Source organism: Hetaerina americana, unplaced genomic scaffold (genome assembly GCF_022747635.1).
Source record: "Hetaerina americana unplaced genomic scaffold, ioHetAmer1.1.p SCAF_19, whole genome shotgun sequence".
Taxonomy (NCBI): Eukaryota; Metazoa; Arthropoda; class Insecta; order Odonata; family Calopterygidae; genus Hetaerina; species Hetaerina americana.
Window position 1 is genome coordinate 631,727 of NW_027286752.1, and position 27,548 is coordinate 659,274.

General features: G+C 38.7%; 1 protein-coding gene across 1 annotated transcript in view; it reads left to right on the forward strand.

Annotated features, from left to right (window-relative positions):
- Window positions 1-27,548, forward strand: part of Ptx1 (pituitary homeobox homolog Ptx1) — a 261,443-nt gene that overhangs the window by 119,739 nt on the left and 114,156 nt on the right. The window contains exon 3 of the mRNA XM_071584426.1: window positions 1,845-2,012. Within this exon, the coding sequence (XP_071440527.1) occupies window positions 1,845-2,012 (168 nt within the window). The remainder of the gene's footprint in view (window positions 1-1,844; window positions 2,013-27,548) is intronic.

The following is a 27,548-nucleotide window of genomic DNA, read 5'->3' on the forward strand; positions in this document are numbered from 1 at the left end:
TGTGTAAAACATGCAGTTGATAAAAGTATCCAGTCGATCATATGTCCGCGTATTAAAGCCAACTTTAAAAGAAATAATAAATCCGTAATTAGCATGCGTGTTAAAATGCATCTTATATTCAAGACTAGGACAAAGTTTTAAGCTCCATAAAATTAATTTAGTAAGAGTTTGCATATAGGATAATTTTAAGCTGAATCACAACTCTAACCCGGACTCACTTCCATATCTAGAAACTTAGATCACTAAATGGGGATCGTACGTTAAATGAATTGGGTCAACCGCTTAGAAACCTTCGTATAAAATACTATAACAAGGCATCAGTAACTGTAGAATCAGTAATTAATTTTTTATTAGAGAAATTACAGAGCCATTGATCTCAATTCTTAAAATAATTGAGAATTATGTCAATTGTTGAATGTACTTAAAAAAGAAAATCTTGGGTTTATATTTACCACAGCCAATATTCTTTATTATGTTATGATTATTTCTTTAATGCAGGGTGTGTTACATAAATATTATTTATTTTATTTACATACGTTAATGTTAGCGCCTAATCAGTTCCAGTCATTTCCCTCTCGCTACCACCTATGCTGTAGGTCATAACGTTCGGTTCTTTCACACACGCAGTTTCCTAGTTGTAGAGATAACATGTTCTAATTTATTTGCTTTTCTACTGACCTTGTTAAATAAAACTGATTTCTAAACACAACTAAAAGTATTAGAAGCATTTAGGAAGTACGCAAGAAGAATGTTTGATTGGAATTTACAGTTGTAGACAAATAGGTTACATTTTTTTCTGGTCACGTTAATAATATTTGTGAAATGAATCGGTCACCCTGAAAATGACAGCTCCAACGCCCGCAATCACATCATTTATAAGTAAATTTTGCAAAAATTTATATTTTGGAAGCTATGAAAATTAAAGGTGATTAGAAACATGCATATTGTAGTAATTTAGTGATACCGTAAAGCACAGATATCGTTTATTGCTAATGTCAGGCTTGGTTCCACAAATGAAGAGTTGGGGTGGGATGAGGAGGACTACCAGTGATGGAGTTTATGCATAGGATCACAACGCCATGTGACGCTTTTAATTATGTTCAATAGTGACCTATTTTTCGCCTATTTTTCAGTAAAATACTCGTAGAACATTTCAACTTATTTTAGTTTATATTTAACTTATCATGTAATGCTTCAGATAAAAAATATTTATTTTGGTTTGTCATTAAATGTTAATCTCTATAATGTCTTTTCATGCAAGAGATACGACAACGGATGATATTTCCCACCACTCTTATCATTCAAAATATTTCTAATATTCCTTGCCTGACCTTAATCAAACTAGGTAACTGCTAAAGGTTTGTAGTTTTAGCAGTATCGTAATATTTGTATAGGTTGTCGTTTTTAATTTTACAAATTTCGAGCAACATTAACAAGATATTTAGACGAGATTCCGATTGAAAAAGTAAAATTCTTTAAGAATAATACGACGATACTTTTTGTCTCTAAACCTGCTCTCGGTTAATGCAAGTAAATAAAGGATTCCCTGTTCATTTCTCTTTCGCATAAAAATTGATAATGCCAATTAAATCTAAATTAATAGTGCTTCCTTAGCTCTGCTGTATTTTACGTATTACACACACTCATGTTCTCTAACTAACTATTCCTATCATTTCACTTGGCCAATTGATATTTCTATTTACTGGTGCATTCATCAATTCGTAAATTCCCAACAATACGAAGTACTACGATTTGTACCCAATAGTAACTTTTTTAACTTTCTTTTACTCCAATATGATTGTGACATATCTCTCTCAAACTTATGACCACTCTATCTCCTACAGTGTGGGCCGAAGCAGGGGACTTCAGGGACAGCGTGGCAGCGGTCGCCGCTACGCAATGCATTTCGCCAATGGAGCACCATCACGCCCACCACCACGTGCCGCCCTCCGCCACACCGACGCACTCGCAGCTCACTTTCTCGGCGAGGAACCGAAACAGGGAGCGCAAGGGTGAGGACAACAACGACATGCATAAATATATTTAAGCTTGCTCATCCAAACCCTCGACTTCGAACCTGACCCTAGACCCTAGAATTCACACGCACTCTCATTCGCAGGATATTAACTCGACGTAGTTCGGTTTGATGTGTTACTGGATGAAAAAATACGCAGTGAAAAGTTACATGTAAACATCATATGAATTGACGATGAATATACAAATTAAAAGTGATCCCGTTCCAATTTTGATGGACGAGATTTATTTGAAAACGCAATTACATATTATCGAAATTGAATTATTCGTCATGTGCCATTGCTCGTCGAAGATGCTCATGTGCCCACTCGTGTACACCCATACTGAAACTTATAATAATCGATGTGACATGATGCTTGCTTTCATAGCCTGTTGTGCTATTTTCTGCTAATATTCTGCGACAAGCTAGGACAAAAATACTGAATGCTTACGATTTCTTTTGAAAATTTAAAAACATATTTTTGAGCTTTATGAGTTCATGGAAAATATATGAATAATCTAGCAACATTTCATCTACTCTACTATCATTAAATTATATCGAAAGGGGTGAATGGATTAAGGATAAATTGTTTTCCAATTAAGCATTACCCCAAAGTACCCCTTTCCGTGCTACCGGTACGGAATTGCAAGTGCTGGGAAGTAGTCGAAACTAAAAAATGGCATCATAGCATAGGAATAAACAGCCATACACTGTTGATGTATAAAGCAATAAGGTTTCATTTAAACAGAAGAATGTTGAGGTTTTGACATTTTCAAAGGATAGAACATTAGATCTAAAACCAGTGATGATGTATGAAAAACTTTATCTTCTTGGGCTACGAGTACTTTTAGTTCTTAACCGGGCAAGCTGAACAACCCTTGCTTACGTGCGGCGCTGTAAAATATTACTCGAGATAGCCTCTAGTACGAGTGGATGGAGCAAAAATGGTAGGAGATGGCGGCTTTGGCGGGATATTAAGGGAAATGATATGCACGATGCAAGACGCGGGTGAGTCACGGATTATTTCATTTGCCGCTCATTGGCCGCGTGGTAGGTTGAAATGACACCATTCACCCCAGTATAGTCAGTCCCTACATAAATGAATGCGAAAATCAATTTGCATTAAATTTATTAATTATTCAACCGAATCCAAATATAATTTATGAATAAGCTCGTACTCGTAAAAACCTAACTAATTTCAAACGAACCGGAAAACGTTACGAAATTAATGTCACTCCCCTTCATCGCTCGCAATTTATTTGATGAAACCATCATTCGTTTGAAAAATTTTCCTCATTAAATTTACTACTTTACTAATTAGAGGAACTTAAACATAAGCATTCTGAATCAAATTTTAAAAAAATGTAGATAGGCATGCGATGGCTCAATGACGTAAAATGCAAAACGATCTCTTTCCAAAAAAAATACAGTTTAGCCTCCCGTTCCTAATCCTTTAAATTAAAATATCACTCAGCGGAAACGTGATCCGTAAGCATATTAAAAAACCCAGGATAAAACGATCACCAACTCGTAATAATGCGAGCATCAAAATTATCTACTCAATCATGTACTTCATTCAGAGAAAACTTGGCTATGCAGCAAGTGGCAGCGGAAAATACCAGGAACGAGCAATCCGGATCTCAGATATAACTTGAGCATATATTTAATGTCATCCTTTTAATAGGCGTATCAGCATAAAAGACCAATATGATCACAAGTTGAAGGTATATCGTGAGGGCTTGTGTTATTATAATACTAGCGGAGCCTACGCAAAGGTTCCGCTTTCGGGATATAGAATATGAACTTAATTGAACACCGAAGCAATATGGGTGAAATATATTGTCATAATATGCACTATGCATAAAATATTGTCACAGGCATATCGGTGACACAAAACGCAAAAAAGGACACGTGTCTCTTTTTTTCGCCATCCTCACGCTAGTAAAAACACTTATCCTCCCTCTCCTTGTTTACCGTAAATGTACAGATACGTTTAAAGCCCACAACGGGTATAAAAAATAAATTTGTCCAAAAACGAATTATTTCATTATCACTTTTTTATATAATCCTTTTTTTTGCACAAGACTTCACACAACATTTATAAGACTATTATGTACATGAATATCGTACTCACCAACTCTCGCTATAAATGCATGGTCTAAATCAGTCGTTTTAAACGCTAATCTTTCTCACGAGGGATAAAAAAACATCGGTATTATGATCATTGCACTAAAATCAATCATTTCGTCAAAACAATGAAACGATAAAAAAAACCGTTTCCATATTTATTCTTTCGACATATTGCTTTATTAACTTTCTCAATGCATTTGAAATGGAAATAGTATTCGCTGCTGCTGTCAAAACCGGTTATTTTGTGAAAATTTGAAGAAATATGGAAACGGCTCTTCAAAACAGGCCTCCGTAAATGTTGCGGTTATCAAGTTATGAGTGAAATTACATCGTGACTCATGGAAAGATAGGTACGCACTCGTCGATGGACTTTCATATTAAATTTGGGAGTACAGATAGGACTATCTGAAGGAAAATCGGTTCGTTTGGTTCGATTTATAACCTTATTTTTTTCTTATTATATTGAAGGGTATTCAATTACGATTGGTTGGTCTACTGTTGGTGCTGTTCCATCGACGGCGAATGCTTTTGCACTAACAGTTTTTGCTGTTGGATTTTTCAAATCCTTTCACCATGCATATCATGTATTATTATCGAGAAGAGCTATTTTAAACTTCATTACCCTCCGTAAGTAGGTGTTGTTCCATCTAACTGACAGAAATATGGTCCAAATTATCAATATTACTAGCAAGTATTATGAAAAAACGAAAGAAAATTTCTCCTGCTGTCGTTGATGATTAAAATACATAATAAAAGAGAGTGTTACTGAGGTACATACCGAGATTACGGAATGATAATAAAGAAGAAATGACAAAATCTAAAGCTAATTGAAATCATAGCAGTAATTGTAACAAATAATAAAGAGTAAATGGGAAAGAGAAAAGTGTCACGGAATAATGAGATAAGTAGAGAAAGGCAAATTATAGCTTATGCAGATCAGTCAACTCAATCTGCCATTGAAGAAAAAATTGATCCATTAATTACATAAAAATGGAGAATATAGCGATAAAAATGAAGAAAAAAATAATAAAAAATCATAAAACAAAGGATTTTCATTTGGTGTAAAAATCTATCAGACGGCTTCCAACTATAAATTACCCGAAAAACTGTATCAATTTAATTTTTAAAAACCAAATAAAATTATAAGAGCATGTATACCTTCCACCAAATCTAGCATTTTTTTTCCATAACATCCATTGAAAACGGGCTTGAGTCCGCCTAGCGAAGCTTCTTCATTCTTAAACCCCCTCCCAGGTGGAAGTGGCGGCAAGTTACTTACACGAATTGCACCATATTACCACAGAGTACACAAGTCGCGAATGTGAAACCATCCATGAGAGGAAGCGCGAGAAAGCGGAAGTAACTCGCATCAACTCGACCGTCCGAAGTACTCACTATTTTACTTTCCCCTGAGCTTACCAGCCGATGCGAACGGAGTCTCTCTCTATCTCCTTCCCTCGTGGGAGAGAATTAGCGAGCTCCTCAAGCCTCCTTGTCCCGGGTTTTGCCAAGGATTCGAGCATCCCTGTTTCTCCTTCGAGAGGTGGAGCGCAGGGGAAGGTGGGAAGGGTATCAGACTGCGAGGGAGGGGACGCGCGGAGAGAAGGGACGCGACCAAGAGGGCGGGGGAGCCATTGGAATGGGGTGGAGTGAGGGTAGTGGACAAGAAGAGAGAGAGAGATATGGGGTGATTGGGGTCGAGGAAGCATCTGGGGGATAGGCCGCGGAAGAATTCCTCCAGGAGATGAACCAGAATCCCCCGAGAATCCACTCGCCGAATCGAAACAGCGCTCGTCTCTCTCTCTTTGCCCCCCTTCTCTCACACGCCCTCCACCCACGACAAAACCTTTTCCCCACTCACTCGCATGTACTTCTTCCCCTTTGAACTTGTCCTCTCCTTCCACTTCCCGTTACCATCATACCCTTCTGAGTCCCTGAATTATACCACATGCCACATTCCCAAATATATTATCCATCGTAAACAGCCACCATGTGTGTGTGTGAAACGGGTTTTCAGCGCACCGACAATTAAACAGGTAAATGAAATGATAATTTTAGGAATAGTTATTAAAATTAAATGGAATTAAGCTATCATGAAATCATTCAAATAATCGTTTCACCAGGCCTCACTTGTGGTTTAAACATGTCGGCGCTGAAAGCTGCAATTATGTTTATTTATTTATTAACTCCTTAATTAGGACGAGATTGAGACTTTATGGTACCATCTTCCACCTAACCCTCATACATTACAATGAAGAAAATTACAAACATCTATTCCCTATTTGGAGGAAATCCCACCTAGGCGGGACTCGAGCCCTTTGCTTCTGAATTGGCAGGCGATGGTTGTCCCCCTCCATCACTGGTGCCTGCAATATGTTGGTAATTCTTGGCTCTCTGTCGTTAGTGAACATTTCAATATACACCTCAAAATATTTTAAAGCAAATACCTCAGGTCAAACCTAAGCATATGAGTATAAGAAAGAGTTGTGGTTCTATTTAGAGAATCCGAAGTAAAATGAATAGGTAGAAGTAGAATATTATACGAAATACCCGAATGCATATGTCAGGGAAAAGAGACCCAACAGAATTCTCTTTGTAGTATAATTCCAAGAAACAGATTTATAATTCAACTGCGCTATTGTCTAAGATATGTTTCTGAGATATAGAATGAAATCACAAAAATGTTTTGAAAAAAATGCAAAAGGATGTATTGACATTCCGAAAAGGGTTGGTGGGTTAGTGTGGACAGTAGAGCCATCTGTGGTTAGTCGGCAATGAGCAGGATAATTGCATGGAGAATGCTTAGATGTTGTCTTAAGATAGGATCCATTTGTTTTAATGCGTATGCTTCATTGAGATGCTACACTATGGGCATTAAAGAATAGTTATTTCAAATTACAATTTTGAAAATTATTATTTTCATTTACTGACTACTGAGACAATATTTTAAGCCTCTCCTTTCGTTTCTATTCAAGCTTTTTACTTTACCTAAAAAGGCATTTTAGCTATAACATAGCTGATGATCGAAGCCAAGTCAGGGGAATATCATTTCAAGTAAAATTATAAGTACATAGTGCTTCCCATAGGAATAGTATTAACTCGATTTGCCTAGTCACTCTTTAGCAACCCGCAACTTATCTGATGACAATATTACGTAAAAATAGGACTTAATTAAATCATTACTACGTGAAAATTTTTATCATTAAATTTTCCGAGATTTGAGGCTAACTTAGCCCTGTTTCAGGATACATACTTGCTTTGCTTTCTGTTCTAACTTCACGTTTCTCCCATACTTTCATTTGGTTTTCTCCTTCTCTACCTTACACTCACTCTTTCTCTCCTCATTGGTTTTCCTTCCTCCGGCACATTTTTTCCTTCATTTTCCCACTTCACTTTGCGGACAAAGGATTTGGCGATCACGGACCGAGCGCTGTCGTCTCCGAGGGCCTCTGACGTCGCTAGGGCGGAAAACTCGGTCTAACGTGGAATTGCCTGCCAAGTGCCCGATAAACGGAGGGAGGGAGAGTGAGGGAGGGTCGCGAAGGGGATGGCGAGGGGGGGGAGGGTTGTGGTTCAAGGGACGAAGACTGGACGCCACGGAAGACAGGCGGTCCCCTCCTCCTTCTCTCCCCGTTCCACCCCCTGACTACACCTACCCCCTTTCATTCTCTCCTTTCACAATCGATAGCCTGCGGACGAGCTATTGTATCGCTAACGGGACCGTACAAGTAGAAGTTGTTTTCCTCCGAAGTCGTCTGGTTCCAATGTGCGCGCCCCACACACTAATTTCAGTCCGCTCTGGTGCAGGCACTGCTACCGTTGGATTGCGAACTCTGCGATTTTTTTTTCAAGTCCACACACACGTACCAATACCCTCGACTTGGATTAGATTCACTGCATATCTACTGGCAATGGCAATAAAAGTGTCATAGGTCTGGCTTGCCTATGACGTGTGAGACTCTTTCTGTAGCTAGGAAGGCTTGCGTTAAAAATCTGTGCGCAATGCACAACAGGATTGATCTTTTTAGAATTCAAAATGTAAATGGCGTTTTAAAAGTATTAAATAAAAATAGCTTCTTAAGACTTCAAGAGGTAATATGATTATTTCTTTATTTGCTTCAGCAGAGCTGTATCATGATTTGCGGGTATATCATTACAGTCTAACTAATAATTCAAACTGAATATATGAGTAAATAATAGGTCGATACGAGCTCGTATTTGTAGTTTTCAACCTGCAACAACCTGTAATGTAACAGTCGAGATTTTTACGAAAGAAGTGCTTGGGATAAAATTTTAATAGATCTCCGAGTGAAAGCAATCAATAAAAAACTTTCCAAACCAATTTTAGGAAAGCTTAGCATTCTAAAATTGAGTGCAGGAAAGCGTTAAAATACTTTTATTCAGGTATTTTAAATAATTTTATCTTTCTGAATGACTGGCTCTCTCATTTTCGCTCTTGGTGGAACTGAAATGCAGCCAGGATTTACAACCTGGTACAACTTGCTCTGTCCATTGGATTTGTCTATGGTTGATTCCATAATACGGAATAAAGGTTTTAAATAGTTGGCCATGAATAAGTCATAAATGTCACATATGTCTCTCGAAATATTCTACATTTGGTCGTATACCAACTTCACCCAAACGATGGAGAGTCATGGAAAATGGTTGAAATGCCCTCGATGAAACCCAATGCGTCGATGTTATGCATACGATATGCTCGAATGCTAATGTTGGAGGGGCCGCTACTCAATATGTTTGGAAGTTATATGGATATATTGGAAATGTGAGAAGAATTTCACAAGATTTATGGAATGTAAGGTAAAAAAAGTGCTACAGTGTGTGTGATTAGTAATGTTTCCCAATGATGAATTCAGAAAAATTACTTATTAATTATAAATGTCGGTTATGTTAGAATGCTTCCGCAATGTTAAACATAAATCTTTTACTCAACTAACCAACGAAACTTTAAAAATCTCATGCTGAGAGAATAATATTATTTTCGCAGCATTCCTCTGGATAAGCATGACAGCTAACCGCTAAACTACTTTTTTCAGAATAATCATATAAAACACTTGATTGTCTCTCTTCTTTCAACTATTTCAAAGTCATTTTTACGGCTAATAACTATGACTAATTGACTCAATTAATTGATATGAATAGTATTTAGCATCCCAAATTAATTTATATGAAATATATTATGCTTACTTAAGTCTAAAATCAAAATGCGACCCAGTTCTCACAGCCTAGGATAACCTGCATAACTTTTTCTATTTACTCTAATGCTTATCACAGGAATATAAATTATTGACAAATAGGTAGACATGTAGCACCATATATTATGAATCCAGTTATTGTGTGGGCAGGGATTGGCAAAAGTAAAACGCTTCGCGACATCAGCGAGATGTATGCGAAACAAAGAGCCATCGCCATAAAAAAAGCTTCAAACTGAACCCCTCTGTCCCGCAGCCGAGATGGAAAAAAAAACGAGTTCCCAAACTTTATTGAGTTTTTTAACGGCCCTGTTTTATGTAAGGAAGTCGTAAAAGTAAACTCAAATAGAAGCCGACATCCATCCATTGTCTTTTGTAAGTTCTCCATTCTCATACCTCGGGGGAATATGGCATCAGGGGAACTACACGACACCGCCTCCCGCCTCTCTTCCTCCTGCCGCCGCCCCCCCACTCCCCCCCATTCCCGCCATTTTGCTCCCTCACTCAACTCTATCTTTCAGTATCATTCTTACTCCTCCTCCCTACCCGTCATTCTCTATCTCAGTCATTCCTCGCCACCCACAATGCAATGCCTCGAGTCTCGAATTTTGGTCGGAATAGGATTTGAAATCGAATCATTCCACAAACCGAACTAATCCGTGGGCCCATCCAATGTGAGTCAAAAGAGGTGAATTGCCCCTTCACCCCAGAAGTCCTAAACACTGAAAACTAAAAATTACCTTTAAAACTCGTCCGTGTTAGAGGAATTGAATCATTAGTAGTTTGTAAAAACTAATAGCGCATGAAAGAAATAGCATTAGTTCTCCCTAATCATCACTCCTTGATATAAGCATACGTACACGAATATAAGGGTAGCAAGTAGCAAGGCTTACCGTGAAAAAACCGACACTAATACCGCCTTATATCAGTATGGCCTTTTCCGAGATCGAATCTCTTTACCTTTTCATCCAGCCTCACTCGATACTATAAGAACCATCGTTTTGGCAACAACAAAATTTTATCTTTTCATTAAATTAGGACTAAACGAGAAAATTTGAAAAGGTTGTTTCCCATCATCAAAATAACTGCCTCCTCCTCTTGATTAAAGCTTACGCTGACCTATTCCGACTTGAAATTTCTCGACAAGCCTAATAGGCCACGGAATGGCATTCGATGGTAAGGGGTAAAGGAAGTAAGGATGGCACGAGAGAAACGGTGTTGTTCCTCAATTTTGCTCATTTGCGAGAACCCCGAAACCGCATTTGCGTTCGCATTCATAGGAGAACCAACTCTGAGCCATAGGGCCAATTCTGAGATGGAGTGTGAGGGATGACTGCAACTTACCATCTTCTAGGAATTGAGTCGTCGACTAGCAAAACAATCTAAATAATAAAAATCTTTTTAGGACTAACGGGAAAGTCATACCTTCGATGGTCGTCATACGCATGGGACCCCCATTTATTTCCCTATTTTAAAAGTAAAAGAGCAGTATATTGGACTCTATTTTTTACGCAGTATACCAAATATAATGTAACAAGTTATCCAGTTGTAATTTAATTTTGTAGAAGTTGATGTAATTACTTTGGTAAGTTAAGGATTCGATTGATAATTTACACAGCATTTTCATGCATGCACAACAATGCATTAAAGTTTTATACTCAGGTAAAATAATTCCTTTTCGAGTTTTTATACAGACTTTAGCCATTATAAAGCCCTCGTCTTTCACTGACGCAATCCTGAATCTAAGATAATGAACTATGAAATTCCACATCTGCTAATACTCTTAAGCAGAAAATCCTTGAGGATTACCATGGATATCCCACCGAGGAAATAACCTCAAAGCACTCACTATCGGGCAAAATTTCACCTCGGCGATCATTTTTCTTTAATTTTTTTTCCTTCGACGAGTCCCTAAATAAAAACAAGCGCCCTTGTTCATTCCCCATCCCTGTAATATGTCTCCATCCCTTCTTTTCACTCTCACGACGGCTAAAGACTTCTTTCGTCCTCCTATCCCTTTATATCCTCGCCAGTAATTTATCTGCGCGTCCTCTCCCAGTCCCGACCCTCCTTCCGTCACCAAGATTCTTGAGCGGAAGAGTGATTCCCGCTTTTATTTAATTTTTTTTTGCTCCAGTCTATCACGTTGCCGGGGTGGCCCTGATTTCGTGAATATGGCACTGGGAGGGTGGGAAGCGAAGGCGAGAGGGGGGAGGGAGGCGAGAATCGAGGAGAAGGCAAGTGAGAAGAGGAACAGACGGAGGAGGAGAGGTCCGGGCGTGGTCTCAAAAGGGCGTCGGTGGGTTTAAAATGGGAGAGTGAGGAGGTAGCCGGGAAGCAGGGACTGTTGCCGTGTCCCCGGATCACGACCCATCGGCCCACCCACCGACTCCGCTGTATAACTGGCACACACTCATCGCCGATAGACGGAAGCTAAATAGCTTAGACGGAGTTTGAGGGAAATGGAGCTGGAGATGTTGAAAGAAAAGCGATGACGACAAAGATGATTTGCGGGGGGAAAATACTCAATAAATTCCAGGATATGGGGAATTTTATTCTCTTGTGTTGCAATCAGTGATAGGTTATTAACACTGTCATTATTAATACTTTAAGTCGTATTCTACCAGTTAAAAATAGGATTTAGTCTAATATTAACATGAAACCAAACTACTATTTTATTCAAAGAAAATTTGTAATAATGAGCAGTCTTAAAAATTAACACCATTGGTTAATAGTTTTTCATACCTACGTGTACAACATTCTGCCTGCCTCCCTTCCTTTTCGAATGCAAAAATCAAATATACTGGGTACGGTTTTGAACTATTTCGTTGCGTGTGCTCTTAGAGTTATACTCCAAGAGCACACGCAACTCCAATCGAATCCAAGTGTGTGATTATGTTCTATTTATGCTGAAGTGATAATTAATTCAAAGGGTACTCGAAAATCTATTTGGTACTATCATATTTGTGCTTCTTCAATTTTATCATTAACTTTGTCAACAAGTCTGTTAAGAATTATCACTTTATTTACTCTACCGTAGCCGTTGTAAATCTTCTGTGGAACCCTTTACCAATTGTAAAAAGTTATTCATGACCATCGTAGATTATAAAACCCTCCCGGAAACGTTTCTTTGATTGCCAAATCATTATTTTTCAGTTGTCTCCCACTAGATCCCACTGTCCTTTCCATCTCTATTCTAACTTGTGTCACTACATTTCACCAACCCTTCCTCTCCGTCCCTATCAACTAGTTGGCTATTTACCTAAACCCCACCGTTATGTCCTAATTACCCCAATCATTCCCCATACACATATTTTCTTTCATTTCCTACCTCCGCTAAACTAAATCGTCCTCAATGGAGAGCAAGAGCGCATCACTCTTTCTTTGCTTCCTGTGTAAACGATTACTTTACTTTGACGCTGGCGCGCTTTTATTTAATCACCGTCTAATTCCCCAGATTTCCTCTCTCACCCCATCTCAAGACTTGCTTGTCCATTCTGTCGTCGCCCTAAGAATTTAAGCCTTTTGCTTTGGCCGCAATCTGTTTTTTTCTACTTTTCACGCCTTTATCATATAAAATCCCGTGTTTTTCAATTACAGCCAATCAAACCGAAAGACAAAACTTTCCTCGTAATAGAATACTTTGATTTTATCCTTCTTTAATCGGCAACGCGAAATGAAGTTATATTTTCCGCTGCATAGCAATCATTCAAGCGGATGTACTTTATAATGCTGTGGGAAACTGGTCCAAGCCGAAGTAAGTTGAGGAATCTACTCGTAGCATTAATCTTGGAAGGAAATAATTTAGAAAATTTTTCAAATGATATGCAGAGAAAGTTGAACAGTTTCTGCTAAAAAAATATCTTTCAATAAAATTTCTCCGTCATTACGTGAAGGTCTCCCCAAAATTGGAATAATTATGTTACTTCCTTTATATCACTTATTTTGTACGTTTTGTATATCCTTTTCCAAGGCAAGTATGTCAAGTGCATTTCAGGAGTCTTGGAATGAACGTATATGTTCAAATTTACCTACAGACATAATTCAAACTGGGAATATTTTTGCAATTGCTCTTCCAAATTTTATATTTTGAAATAAAATCGTACAGAAATTTTTCCAATCGTTTTTACAGTACAAATGTTGACTTTCGAGCGAATGTTTAACATTTAGTGATGAATATTTACCTGAGATACATTCAAATATCGCATAAACTAAGCAGCAGTTTTTATATGCAGCATCTAGAATACATATGGCTTGCGACAGTCAGATAGAAGTACTCATCCTTCCGATATTGAAATGGTGTTTATTGATCAGAAACCGCTAGAAGTCTTGGGTGCTGGAAGAGTGACGGATCGGGTGAATCAGTTCTTTGGTTATCACGAATGTGCGGGCGTGTAGAAAATTCCTATATTCGATCTGTAGATCGTGATCCATATCATATTTCTCTCTTAGTTAATCAAAACAATGAAATATGCCGCTTACTATGGGCTAATCTTTTGAAATCGACAGATAATAAGTACTCTTAAACCAATATAGATCTAAAGGAAATGCATATGAATAGTTAATTATTTTACTTGCCATCACATTTCTTTGGGATACATTGCTATTGATATCAATATCAGACAACAGCACGTCCGTATCGCTTCACCCCATGCATGCACTCAAGTGACAGCTCGTTTTTTTTATTGTATCGCCATAGAATTGGCTTGTCTTCGTTTCGGATACTCCATCCTACTTCGTGGGGAGTCGCTCCCCTATCCCCTCTGTTGCGACTTCTCTCTGTTGTATGCAGACACCCATTCCAAGCGTTGGGAACCCGCACGCATCGCTTCTCTCAAGATCCATTTCCTCCTCGGTTACCGTCCACAAATCATCTCCGCGCGAACACACCTGCGTCAGTCCTCTCTCCCTCACCCGCGAGCTCTCATTTCGGCTCTCCCTGAACGGACTTTCTCGCGTTCTAAAGTTACGATGGGTAGATGAAAGCCCTCGAATGGAGATGGAAGGAGAGTGGAGGGAGTCAAAGGGAAATGATACCGACGGCCAAATTATCATCCGGGGTGGTTGGACCAAGAAGTTGAGTGAGAAGACGCCTCGGGGCAGAAAGTCTAAAATAATCGCCGGTGTGGCGAAACAGTGAAGGATCCACGCTGAGTGGCTAAAGTTACTAAGTCCCGCGCCCGACCACACTGTGACAATTTATATTAGACAAGGTGCAGAAGACATAAGAGGGCAAACATACGATTTATACCTTCCCATCTACGCACTCATTAAAGTTCTGTTCCTTTCTCACACCACGGTCTTACGCCCTAAACATTTTTGGCGACAAATACACACGATTCTGCCAATATTTTTCAGTAAAAAACAGTATAATGAAGAGGACAGACTTTTCTTTAGCAGTCTGTGTAGTTGAGGGAGACGCTGAGATCTCACGCATTAAAATGAACTTGATATTCTTTTCCGAAACTATGCGTCTAACAATCAATTTATATTCTTCGTTTAGTATATATTTACTTTCACACAAAACACACTTTATATCTCAATAGCAGACTTAAGAGAAATATCTTTGGCCATCATCATCAGAGGAAAATAATTTATTTTATTATATGCAATAATTTTTCAACATGTAATAGATTATTATGCGAGTCTATGGGATAACTCCGAAACAACGGATACAAACACAAAAATAAATTTGTAATGCTAAATTTGATTTGTCTTCTAAAACACATTGATATAGTGGACGATTAAGTATATTCGAATAAATAACTGTTTTTTCTAGCAAATTCATTGCATGGCAACAGTTAAAATGCCATTGAAGATGCCAAACAGGCAGACATATTTTTTTCTCGCAAACTTCTGGCAATCGAGCGTTTTACTGTGGAATAATATAATGCCCCCTCCACTTTCTCTCCTCATACTTTGGGATGAATAACGACGAATTTGAAGCAAAAAATACATAAAATCTACATTCCCCTTAGCTATTACCCACCACTGTACCTTTGTTCATATTTTTCCCCCTGATATTTTAGTGTCTTACGGTCCTCTTCGTCCCCTTCCGGCGCCATTCTCCATCCATCGCGTACACCTGCGTTCGTCAATTCCTTCTCGCTTGGCAGAAGTTCCCTCAAGGTGGTTTAGGTTTGACTACTTCAGTCACTAGGGATATAAATACTCTTTTCATTGGCTTTGCGTACATTATATCAAAAACGACTCATCATTGATAAAGGTTTAAGTACTCTGCTTATAATGTTATTAATTAACAACTTTACACTAATCGCAAAAAGGCAACTTAAGAAACTACATCTTATTTTTGGCATATTGAGGAGCATGACTCTTTGTTGTCAAAGTGAATTTTTGAATTTAAATTTAATTTTATTGTTCATTACTTTTAAAAAAATGGCAGCAGGGTATATTTCATTAATATTTGGCAAATATTTGTCCTAAGGTTTTTTTGTATGCCTCATTCAAGTAGTCATAAAATACCAATTTAATCTATGAAGACTAAAATTTAACAGATTGCTTTCTCTTTAATCTAGAAACGTATTAACGGATGCCTAAGATTTTTTGATGATGCCTCCTGATGCCTACCTTTCATTATTTCCCTATTAAGATGAGAAATCAGGCATCAATCAGATTTTAAGCACTAATATTTCCCATGGTAATATGATAAATACCAACGAAATGTAAAATATTTCTGCAAATTTCCTTTTTTATTTGTATTAACGTTTCAGTGGTGTCCAGAAACTGAGATTTTGCCTAACGTTTTTAGTATCGTTTATGGTTGAAGGTATCGGCATTCGCGTCAGGAGATCATAGTTAGCATTCCATTTTTAAGCAATAATTGCTGAATAATACATCGTGGAGCGCGCCGTTATTGAAAATTCGATTAGGTCAAATTCCCTTTAAAGATTCTTTGGTGAAAATTTTCAGGATATCTGGTTTTATTCAACTACCTTCGTTTTCACCGTTTTTCTCCCTCTCTACCCCCACTCCTGGTTCCCCTCTCCTTCCCCTTCCTCCCCTTAGCCTTTGGAGACCCTTCCCGAACACCCTCTACCTTTGTCCCCCCTCCAGCTCACTTACACACAGAGACGCTCCACCTCAGTCAGCCCGCCCAAAAGCCCTCGTGACGTCGGATTACTTGACCGCACAAACTCCCGGATCAAAAGTAATCCTTAAGACCCCGCGATGTGTTCCCGTAGCTAAGACCCAATGGAAAGCAAAGGACTTTCGGTGGATGAAGGGAGTTTAGGTCGTTAAGGTGCTGATTTATATTCACGCCCGACTTATTTCTCTCTCTCTCTCTCTTCTTCCCGCCGCACGGCTGGTTCCTTCCCTCTCTCTATCTCTCTCTCTATCCCTCTCTCGCGAGTGATTCCGCTCTTCGCCGTTCGTGGGGCGCGGAAGCAATGGAGTACGAAGCGGCTGGCTGAGGCAAATGGGAATCCAGTCCAATAAAAATGTTCAACACAGTCGAAGTAAGTCGGAAATCCGTCAAAACTCGAGTCACGACAGATAAAGAGTATTTATCCAATATGGTAATTGTACGGGTTTATTTATTTCAGGATTCTTTTCCTACCACCTCAAACCTTTGCTATGGATCTAGGAGACAAAAACAATTTGCAAATGCACAATGTGAAACTATATGTTTAATTTGATTGACTGAAATGTCAAGTCATAATTTAAGTACACAAGGTCAATCACGTAAAAATTATATCGTGGAAGCCGAAGCCAGAAGCTACTTCGTATGTATGTTGAGGAATGACTTATCTCTAAAGATCAACCATTGAAAAGAGATTTTTGTTATTTTTCAAATATCAAAAGAACTTATTACCCTTCGTGGGAGAGCTTTTTAAATTGAGAGATATTGTGGACAATCAATATCCTAAAACAACTATCAAGGAAAATGGAACTCATTGTCTATGGCTAGCCGAATTTGTGTCGTAGATCGCAGGGCACATTGTGGTCTTATTCGTGGCAGACTCATACACGGGTGTTAATTGTATCTGAACACTCATAATCATCAAATCTAACTACTAGGGAGCACCCTTTTTCTTATTGAGTGGCGTGACGGTGTATTTTTTGGAAGCATAAAAAGACTTGCTCATAATCCCGCTTCCACGTATAATAAATAACAACGTCAGTTCGCGAAGAGACAGATAACAAAAGAACCTGAAGTTGAAGAACTGGTCTATGGAACTTGGAAAGAAATAGACAAAACCTCATCCAAAGTTTGATGAAAGAGGGCTTAAATAGACTCAATCAAAATCTGTGATAAAACGAAGTCGTTTATCGCAACCTTTTCAACCCTTCAGATAGCGATTTATGTATTTATGTGCCCCAATCGGATGCCCAAATAAGATAGAAATTCAACCAAAAACTGGAGTAAATGGTAGAAATTGATTTACTAAGATAATTTTTGGAGATAAAATATTTCTTAATTGCGGAATTCCATCATAAATACGTCTTTTTCTCAACTGTTTGTGATAAATAATTTGACTCTGATGACTCTACACCTGAACGATAATTTAAAAGGATCTTATTTCACTAAAATTTAAATGTTTGCCTAACGTAGAACTGGAAAATTCAATTTAGATTGAAATATTCAGTTTTCTTCAATAATTATATTTGTCTTAAGTAGTATGGTGAGATTTATTTAGTTCCTAGGTTTATGCTTCATATAACGTTCCGGTTTACGAAATCCATTGCTACATATTTTTAATTTTCTTCTGTTTCCAAGGTTCAGAGTTTTTTTATAATCGCGAGAGGTCCTGATAGTTGAAAATCGCGGTGTCCCACCTCATTCATTCGGTGCAATTTGCAAACAATTATCATAGCAAACAAATCACCATGCTAGTATGCTATAAGTATAAAAATAAATTACAGTGAACAAACAATTAACTATTAACTTCCAGAATCTATCAAGGTTTGCCATAATGACGAACTTCCATTTTGAAACGGCGGCCGTAGTTTCACTTTAATCCATAAGCACCTAAATGTTTGCAATACAATGAATGCAGAAATGAACGAAAAATGAGATTAGGTAATATGAAACCTATTGTTTATTATTTAGAATTAAACTCTCATCCCCCGGTAGTATTTCATCTGGCATTAAGGATCCAAGTATAGCCTATAGTATTTTCGTCAGTCTGGATTCGTGCTGATTGGAAAATAAACTACCTGTACGTATTCAGTTCTCCTCGAAGGATTTATCCAGCAGCTCCTGGGGCCTCTCTAACGTCAATACTATCACATGAATTAATTTTTTATTTATAGAGTACCCCAACACTACACTAGCTTGGCAAAACTGTGACTACTCAGAGTATTCTGGAGTAGAATTCCGACTGAACAGTGAGTTTACTTTGAATGTTTCATGAAATTAATCCTTGAATTTAAAAGTAAATTCGATTAGAACTAACCAGAGTTTAATTTCACTCGGGTCTGATGATGGCTGTAGGAAGAAGTTGGAGGGAAAGTGGGTGCAGTACTAATACACAGGACACTGATTTGGAACGGGACGCTGAAGATTGTGACATACAGGCTACTGCCCCTGTAGATGGGCGGATTCTGGCAGGATGGAAGAAGGAAAGGTCTGGGCATTTTGTGTCGAACTAAAGGACGTAGAAATTATGCATCCCTAAACATTAGCTGTTGTAATGTACTCTTTTGGGATTAACGATGATTTGTGTCATGTTGGTTAGGGTTTAAGGGCAGGGCAGTAAGGCCAAGGTCCATCAAAACCCATCCTAACCTGTAAGAATACTGATAATAATGATTTGAGTTCCGGAAAAACTTGGAAAGCACTGAAGTCAATCGACTATTATTAGAAGCGCAGTCCGCTCTCCACGGACATAAGCAATAATTTGGGTCTTTGAAGCAGGATGATAGGCATATATATTGGAGGTTTTTGACATACTGGGTGTGGAGAAAGATGGAAAATGTGAAGTTGACTGAAAGGAAAGCAAATGAGGAAGGGCTGGGTACAGTATGATGGGGAGGAGATGGGATTCTTAGGAGAAATCATAAGGAGACAGGATGAATAAAAATCATTCCGATAGGGAATAAAATTTTAAAGACTGTGATATAGGGGAGAAAGTTGGGAAAACGAGGAAGGGGCAGGAATAAAATAGGTATGTTGGACGGAATGACGGAAGGAAGTATACAGATTTGTAGAGGGCCCTTATGTAAGGTTGGATGTCGAGTGGCATTCTGTTGGAGGAGACAAGGAAATTTCTGCTGTACCGTTTGGTTACTTCTGCCCATTCAAAAACCTACCTTAATAGGTAGATTACCGATAGTAATAATTTACTCTGAGAAACAACTCGCGCATATTTTTCGCGCATTGAAATCCAATTGCTATCTACACGCGCGCCCAAACAAACACCTAACGATGCATTTAACACGGAGTATGGAACCTTTCAGCTAAGGTATGGCACTCGGGTTTCCATCCACAATGATCTTCCCATCATCCGAGATCCCAACCCACGGATTCACCGGCGACGAGAGAAGAAACAGCCCCGAAGGGAACGCGGGGGTGGGAGGAGGGAAAGAGGGGGCAAAGCGGCGGGGCCATCATTCAATGGACGAACCGACGAGGGCTGTGCAGTGTCCTGGAATCCATCCGACCTGCGCAACACGAAGACTTCGAACAGAAAGCGGGAGAGACTTGCACTTCGCAGCGGGGCGAGTCGGGGTCGCGCGTGGAAAATGGCGGCATCGGAGGAATCTCCTCTCGTCGTGGACGGGCGTCTGGAGTGCGTGCGCGCGAGGCGAAGTCGAATTCCTCCGAGATGGGGCGATCTAGGAAAATGTGGAGAGGGGACGAGGGAGCTGGGGGACTCGGGAGAAACCAACGTCGGAGACCGCGCTCTCAGACGGGAGGGAAAATAGCTGGCGAGCCGTTGTTTCTGTCAAGTGTAGCGAGGGAAGGTTGAACGGAGCGGGGAGCGAGAGAAGGCGAAGGAGGAAGGAGTCGGAAGGGGTCGATAGGAAGGAGAGAGAGTAAGAGTGACGGAGGGGGGCGGGGGGGGTCTACTGGATCGTCCAATGGGGAGGGAGGAGTAGAGGGGGGTTCTCAAAATGGAGACCGCGGGGTGGGGAGGAGTCGGTGGAGGTGGCGTAGGGTGGAAAGGGATAAAAAAAAACGGCGGCGTACACCCCCTCCCTCCCCCTTCCACATTTTCTCTCTCTGGGAGATGTCTCGGCAGGGAGAGGCGTAGGAGTTTTGGGGAAGACGGGCTCGGAGTGGTGTGAGGAATGGGGAGTGTGGAGGACGAAAGTGATGGAAGCACTGGAATAAGACTGAAGAATAGTGGGAGTCGCTCTTTTCACGAGGAGTTGGGGAGAGCCACAGAGGCGCATCTCTGGAGGAGACTTTTTTCAAGGGGCCAAGGATGTTGAGGAACAGTGGAGGATGCAACCCGGGAAGGGAAGGAGAAGGGAGGAATCGGTCCCACAAGATGAGGCGGACCTTTCTCCCTACATGTGGGAGTTACTCAAAAGGGCTTAAATGTCCACAGTACAATGTTATTGATTCTCAACTTCAAGGAGTTTGAACTCAATTGAGTCGCCAACTCAACTCTACCCGTCGTGACTTACTGTTTCTCTGAGGATGATTAGACTGCAGTATCCAATGGATTCAACAGTCAGAGGGATGTTGAAGCGCAAATTCAAGAGAACCGCACAAAAGGATTTTTATTGTAAGCCGTCAGTTTAAAAATCTGTGCTTTCCATTATACTGGTGTAAATCACCAATGGATTGAGCAGTGGTGAAGGCGTCGAGGGATCCAACTCCCTCGAAATTACCATAGTGGGATCTAATAATACATCCGGCCCTTTAAAATTCATGGTCATAAAACTTAACTGAAGAAGCAATGGGTGTACTACTCTTGAAGAGGTGTACACCCCTGTACTATACTGGATATTATTATTATACAAATACACTTGCGTATAATTCAATTTCCCGGCGAATTTCAAAATATTACCACGATCTAACAGATCGTTTAGATAACACTGACATTCAGAAGATGAAAATGCAAGACGACATCGCCAACACATTGAGAAATTCTAGTTTTTGACCTAAATGCTCGTTTTTTAAATGGTATACCCTCACTAGCCTAAGAGAAGCGTGATTCATAAAAATCATCGTATCTTAAATAACCATGAAAACGTGATTAAAACTTTTTAAAAATTATAAAAATTAATACAAATGGAGTAAGAAACAAGTCGTGTTAAATTAAGCTAGAAAATTATCACGACAGTTATAAGGCATTTCTCAGGATTAAGAATTATTCAAATTTTTTCACCGCCAAAATTGATTGATAACATTGATTTATCGTAAGTGGAGCTGCTAAAATACAATGTGTTAGGTTAGAATTAATGGAGATTAGTATTGGAATTGTGGTTCTGTTAAGAAATATCTGATTTAAAAGTGTTCATACCTGTAGAGCTAGTAATTTGTGGATGAGCAAAATATGACATTGGAAAAAACTGATGAAAGGAGTAATGTGTTTGCTGGTTATGTGTTCAGCGACAACATTTTACCATTCGTAAAGATCAGACAAAGATTGTAACTTATTAAACAACAAAAAAATGGAAAACAAAGAAAAAAACTGATATGCATAGATTTTCTCATACTGCATTTTACGAAGACAGGGATAGGTCGGCAGAGAAGTCAAATCAAAGTGAAGAGCTAACCATTTTTAAAATAATAGATTTTACTTTGTATCGCACGATGAATGCGAAGAATAAAATACTTCACGCAGGTAATAATTGATGCGGAAACAAGGGTAATTAAATTTAATTAAATCATAAGGAAATAGAATACAGTCAAACTGAAAGCGGTACCAAGCCATTCTAAAAACGTTTTCAAGTCGAAGAATAAAAAGCACATGGATAAATTCAGCATAAACATCTACCACTTAATGAGAAATGATATGATGCATTGCAACTCGTCTATTTAGCTCGTAGGGTTGATTTAAGAATTTATGTCTGTTTTCCTCTGAAAGTACCCAAGAAGGCTGATCAAATAAAATAAATGCACACATCGCATAGCCTAGGCCTTTAACTGAAATAAGTACATTTAAATATTTTAACATAAATTACATTGATTTTTCAAAAGTTTCTATGTATCATACCCTCAAAGGGTCGGAAATAATTCAGACCCACACGGACGTGTCTCACCTCTGTATTCTAAACCCCACGCGGGGATAGGGACGTCGAGAGGGTTTTCCTTACGATGCGGCGGAATGGCTAGGAGGGAGGGGGATGTCATGGGAAGAGAGAGTGTGGGCTGGGTGTGGGGTGGGGGGGGGGCAGGGGGAGGCGTGGGCGGGTGGGGGCGCAGCTGCCGCCGGTCGACTCTCTTCCTCCCGAGTGCCGTCGCGGAGGTGTCTCCGCTTTCCCTCCCACCGTCACCCGCGCCGACTGTTCCCCGAGATAGGCCCCACTCCCTCCTCCGTGCGTGCCCTCTTTGGTATATTTCCCATCCCAAACCCCCACGCCATTCCACACTCCCCCACGAAAGTTTTTTAACTCTCCGGACACCCGCTCACAAACAAAAATTATCGCCGAGTAATTTTCAGCAGAATATCATCTTCAGGTATGGATGGGGTCGTAGAGATGGCGTCATTCGCTAATTATTTTTGAACCGATGGATAAAATAGAAACTGTTGTACTGGGAAATATTGCAATGGCAGTCAGCCAGCGGGAAGGGGTGGCATTATTTATTCTTGGTGTTTATGCTTTTGACGGAGAGTCTGAAATGAAACGTCGACGCTTTACTTCATTCAAAGAAGTAAGTGAAAATAATGTCGTAGAGTAAGGAAAGTTATTTGCTATTTCTATTTCATGGTAACATGTTAATGTCAATTCATTGTTTAATATCAACTGATGCTCAATATTATATTCTTAACTGTGGATACGTGTGGAGAAAGGGATCTGTTACGATTACGTTGGAGTTATTTAAAAAACTCCTCGTAACATTTGGTGAGCAAAAGGATTTTTTTCGTCTTCTAGACCTCAAAATTGACAAATGTTTTTCATACTTTCAGACTTTTTCATAATCTTATAATCATTTTTAGGATTACGTGGCATATTTAAGAACTGAGGGTTCCTGACCTTGTCTTGCTCCAATTTTTTGCTGCCTCAGAATGATTTTATGTGCACCAACACGATTAGTTCGTTGCAGCACATAAAACGGAATATATAAACTGACTGACTGGTGCTGTTAACTCTATAATCCCTCATTTCTATCTTCTGCTGCCCTATAAAACGCTTTTTATTCATCTTCCCCATCCCCTAACCACTTTTTTCTACTTTTTCCCACAAACTTATCTAAAAGTGCTCCAGTCTGTTATTTTCCAAGGCGTTTTTAAACTACACATTGCTACGTATTAAAGCCATGGTCAATTCTTTGCGTCTTAACGCTGAATTATTTAAAGTTTTAATTTTTTAAATTATTTTAGGCTTTCATTAGAGTGTTTTTAGCTTAAGAGCTGACTTTAAATGCAGTGGAATAATATCGCTTGCCTAAATATAGCAAAAATATTACCTCAATACTCCCCCTTTGCTTCTTACAATCTTCTATTCAATTTATCCCCATGAAAACTCCTCGCCTCCATATCACCGACTCACTCGCTCTCTCGAAATCCCGGTAACACTTTCCTTTCTCCCTGTGATCATTCTGTCACATCTCTCACGGTCTTATTATCTCATGTCACTCACTCCCATCCTCCCCTCACAGTCACTCCCAATCAGCATTTGAAATCCGTCGATACGGTGACACTTTTTCCGGAGTAAGTGCGAGCAAATCGACACATTTGTCTCGGTTTCCGCTAAGTAACGATACCGTCATTGGCAAATACAGGTATATTATGCCCTACATTTAGAAGAACGTGACCACATTCATTCCGAATTCTTAACTAGTTACAATCTCATTATTCCTGCGTTATATAAAAAGGAAAGGACGGTAGATATGCCTTTCCAATTCTTAGGAAGTAAAAGCCTGGTGGAAACCTAATTTAATTTCCATATATTATCGTTTCTTCTACCATTTTTTATGTGAAAATATTTACCTTTAAATATTTTGTAATTGGACTAATTGTTTTCAATTTTGCTGCTATTTATTAAATGGAAATACAAAATACTATGCAGAGGTTAAAGGTGAAAAAATATTGACTCCGAATATTAATCTCACCTTATGAGGTAACACTATCTTCGCAGGAGTGATTAATGCAATTGATTTGTTCCATCTACAGGTAGACATTTAATGAGGTCAGGATTCTCCAGTACTCACTTTAAAATACCATTGAAAACCGTTAGGTATTAAATTTTAAAAGGAACAGTAATTATTTACAAAACAATTATAAAATATTGTGGTGGAAAATTTAAGCCTTATTCCCTTTATATAGCAAAGACAATCTTGATTGCAAAAACAGTTAATGAGCACCTTGTATGTGCGAAAGAAGATGGGTTAGGAGATGAATCAACAACCTGCAAAGCGCTCCACTCTAATGAGAGAGGGTAACATAGCATTTGATCTGAATCATAATGCCGACTAAATCCTATTTAATCGAATCTGGTGCCATTGCTGCTGATATTACGTCCATAGATATGTGGTCATTCCGACCCCGAATTCTTACTCTAGTCTTAACGGCCATTCAGAATCTCAATCCTCCGACAAAAATGAATACTATCGACATTCTCGTTATAATATCTGCAAAATAAAGGGTAGAATGTAAAGTAATTATTCACGTATTTTGAATTTTATAGCCCGAGTTAAAAGTGATTTGAAACTAATGTTAATATTAATATCCATCAGTTTTAAATTAATAGTAGGCACTTGTAATTTTAATTTTAAAACTAAAAGATGCATTCAAATTATTTTGACAATTGTATTAAAAAATATTCGTTATCTTCAAATTTTAAATGAATTCGTGAATATATTCATGAATTTAGTTGAAAAGAATTACTTTGCATGGATTTGATTCAATTTTACTTTTTCCGACTTTGTATCGTACAACATAATAACATATTTTATTTCCGAGTTCATCTTTTGAAAAAATAATATTGTACAATTTTATCAAGGAATTTTCTTAATCGATATTTTTAATTTGCTGTTTAATTGCTTTCATATATAGGTGCTCCGACAAATTTTATTTATGTGTTACCATTCAATTCCAGCGCAATAAATAGCCATGGGAAGTTTTATTTGATTTCAATCGGATCGTTCAAGAAACGAAACAATATACTTCTTTAAAAATGGTCCTTAGAATTTATTTCAGCGTAAAAGTGAAAGGATGTCATTATTTGCGCCATCGGAAAAGCAATATTCACCATCTTTTTCGTGAAAAACTATTATTAATGCAAAAAATAGCTATTGCAAGAATACATTTTCAATTTATGCGACATATTCAGATTATCCTTAATAACACCAAAAATTAAGGATGGTTAAATAATCGATTAATTAAGAGTTCTCGCTCAATTACTGGGTAATTTAATAAAATAAACTTGATCTTTGGTCGTAAATTAAACTTATCATTAATTAATAGGTTGAAAATAATGTTATTACATGCGTTTTAGGACATGTATGAGTGAAATTAGAAAAACACAGGAAATCATAGTTTAACGGTCAAATAGTAGAACGTTAAACGAGCAGGTGGAATAGTTTAACTATCTCCAAATTATTTGGGATCAAAATGGTCAAAGTAGTAGGATAGAAAAAGAAGAATTCCACTGGAAAAAGAAATTTCCACGAGGAGGTAATTGATGTCAGGGGTGTTGAGTGAGGATGTTAAGAAAAGACTCGTTAAAACTTTGGTACGGAGCGTATTTTTGTACGGCGTGGAAACATGGTAACTAAAGCAGGATGATTGATGTAGATTTGATACTTTTGAAATGTGGTTGTGGAGAAGGATGGAGGCGTTTAAAAGGACTAAAAGGAAAACAATCGAAGAATACTAGGCATCGTGGAAGAACAGAGAGAATTTGGGGACCGGAATCCAACGGAGGCAGGATAGATGGATGAAAAACATTTTAATATGAAATAGAATGTTAAAGACTGCAACCTATAGAGGTAGAGCGTTAGGAAAGCGAAGAAGGGGAAGGAATAGGATTGGGATGTTGGACGTGATGAAGGGAGGAAAATTGGAATTGAAGAAGAGTTTTATTGTATTGACAGGCTGCAGGTTGCGTTTCGTTTGGAGAGCCAAAGAAATGTTTCGTTTTCCAGTCTGAGTCTATAAAAACCTACCGTAAACGGTATACTCCGTCATAATAATAATGAAAAATCTCTTATAGAATTAATGACAAAACCTGAAAGCACATTTCAAACTAAGGTTTCAGATTTGAGTGCCTGTCATGGAATATTTAATTGATAAAAAAAAATGTGAATTTAAAATCTTGCCATGTTCTACAACCCACCGAAAATCCCTCTGAAGTCGAAATAAAGTCTTAAGCCATTGTGTATTGGAGCTCCCTGGTCGAATTGATGGTTTGTTTGTTGGTTTAATTTGGGATTTTGCTAAGACGAGGTTTTAAAAAGATCAGAGCGAAGAAAACGTAATGGACGAGCGGGAGAGATATAAATCGAGGACCTCTATCCGTTAGGCTTAACATGGATTATACTGCATTTCGAAAGAAGTTATCGAAGATTAGTCACCCTGAGACATCGCCGCACTGGGAGACGTCCACGGAAATCCAGCAACTCGATTGAATATTTGAAACGTCATGAGTTCCGCATGACTAATAATACGCAATTCTTCCCAACATATCGAGCACTTAGAAGTCGACCTATGCGTTACATCGACATGTGCAAGAACCTTAGTTCTACCTCACTTCTTTTCACCTTGGGCAGCCCATTAGAGGTTGGTTTAGCGCGGTCGCTAATAGGTTTTCCACATTATTGTGGAGTTCAAAGTACATAACTCGTTATAACCTAAAAGATTGCTTACATTGCATTATTTTCCTCTTCAGGTCTCAATATGTTTGATACCCTACATTATGTCAAATAAGAAAATCTATTTTCCTCCTTCCTTCTCTCCCCTTATCTAGAATTCTCCCTTGTATCACGATCTTCAGCATCCCGACATCTCTTATTATTTCCTCCAATCACCGTTTCTGCATTTTTCAAATTTTTCTGAACACTTTGACCTCTTCCCCAGCCACATTCAAAACTCCGTCACCAGCCTTCTTCT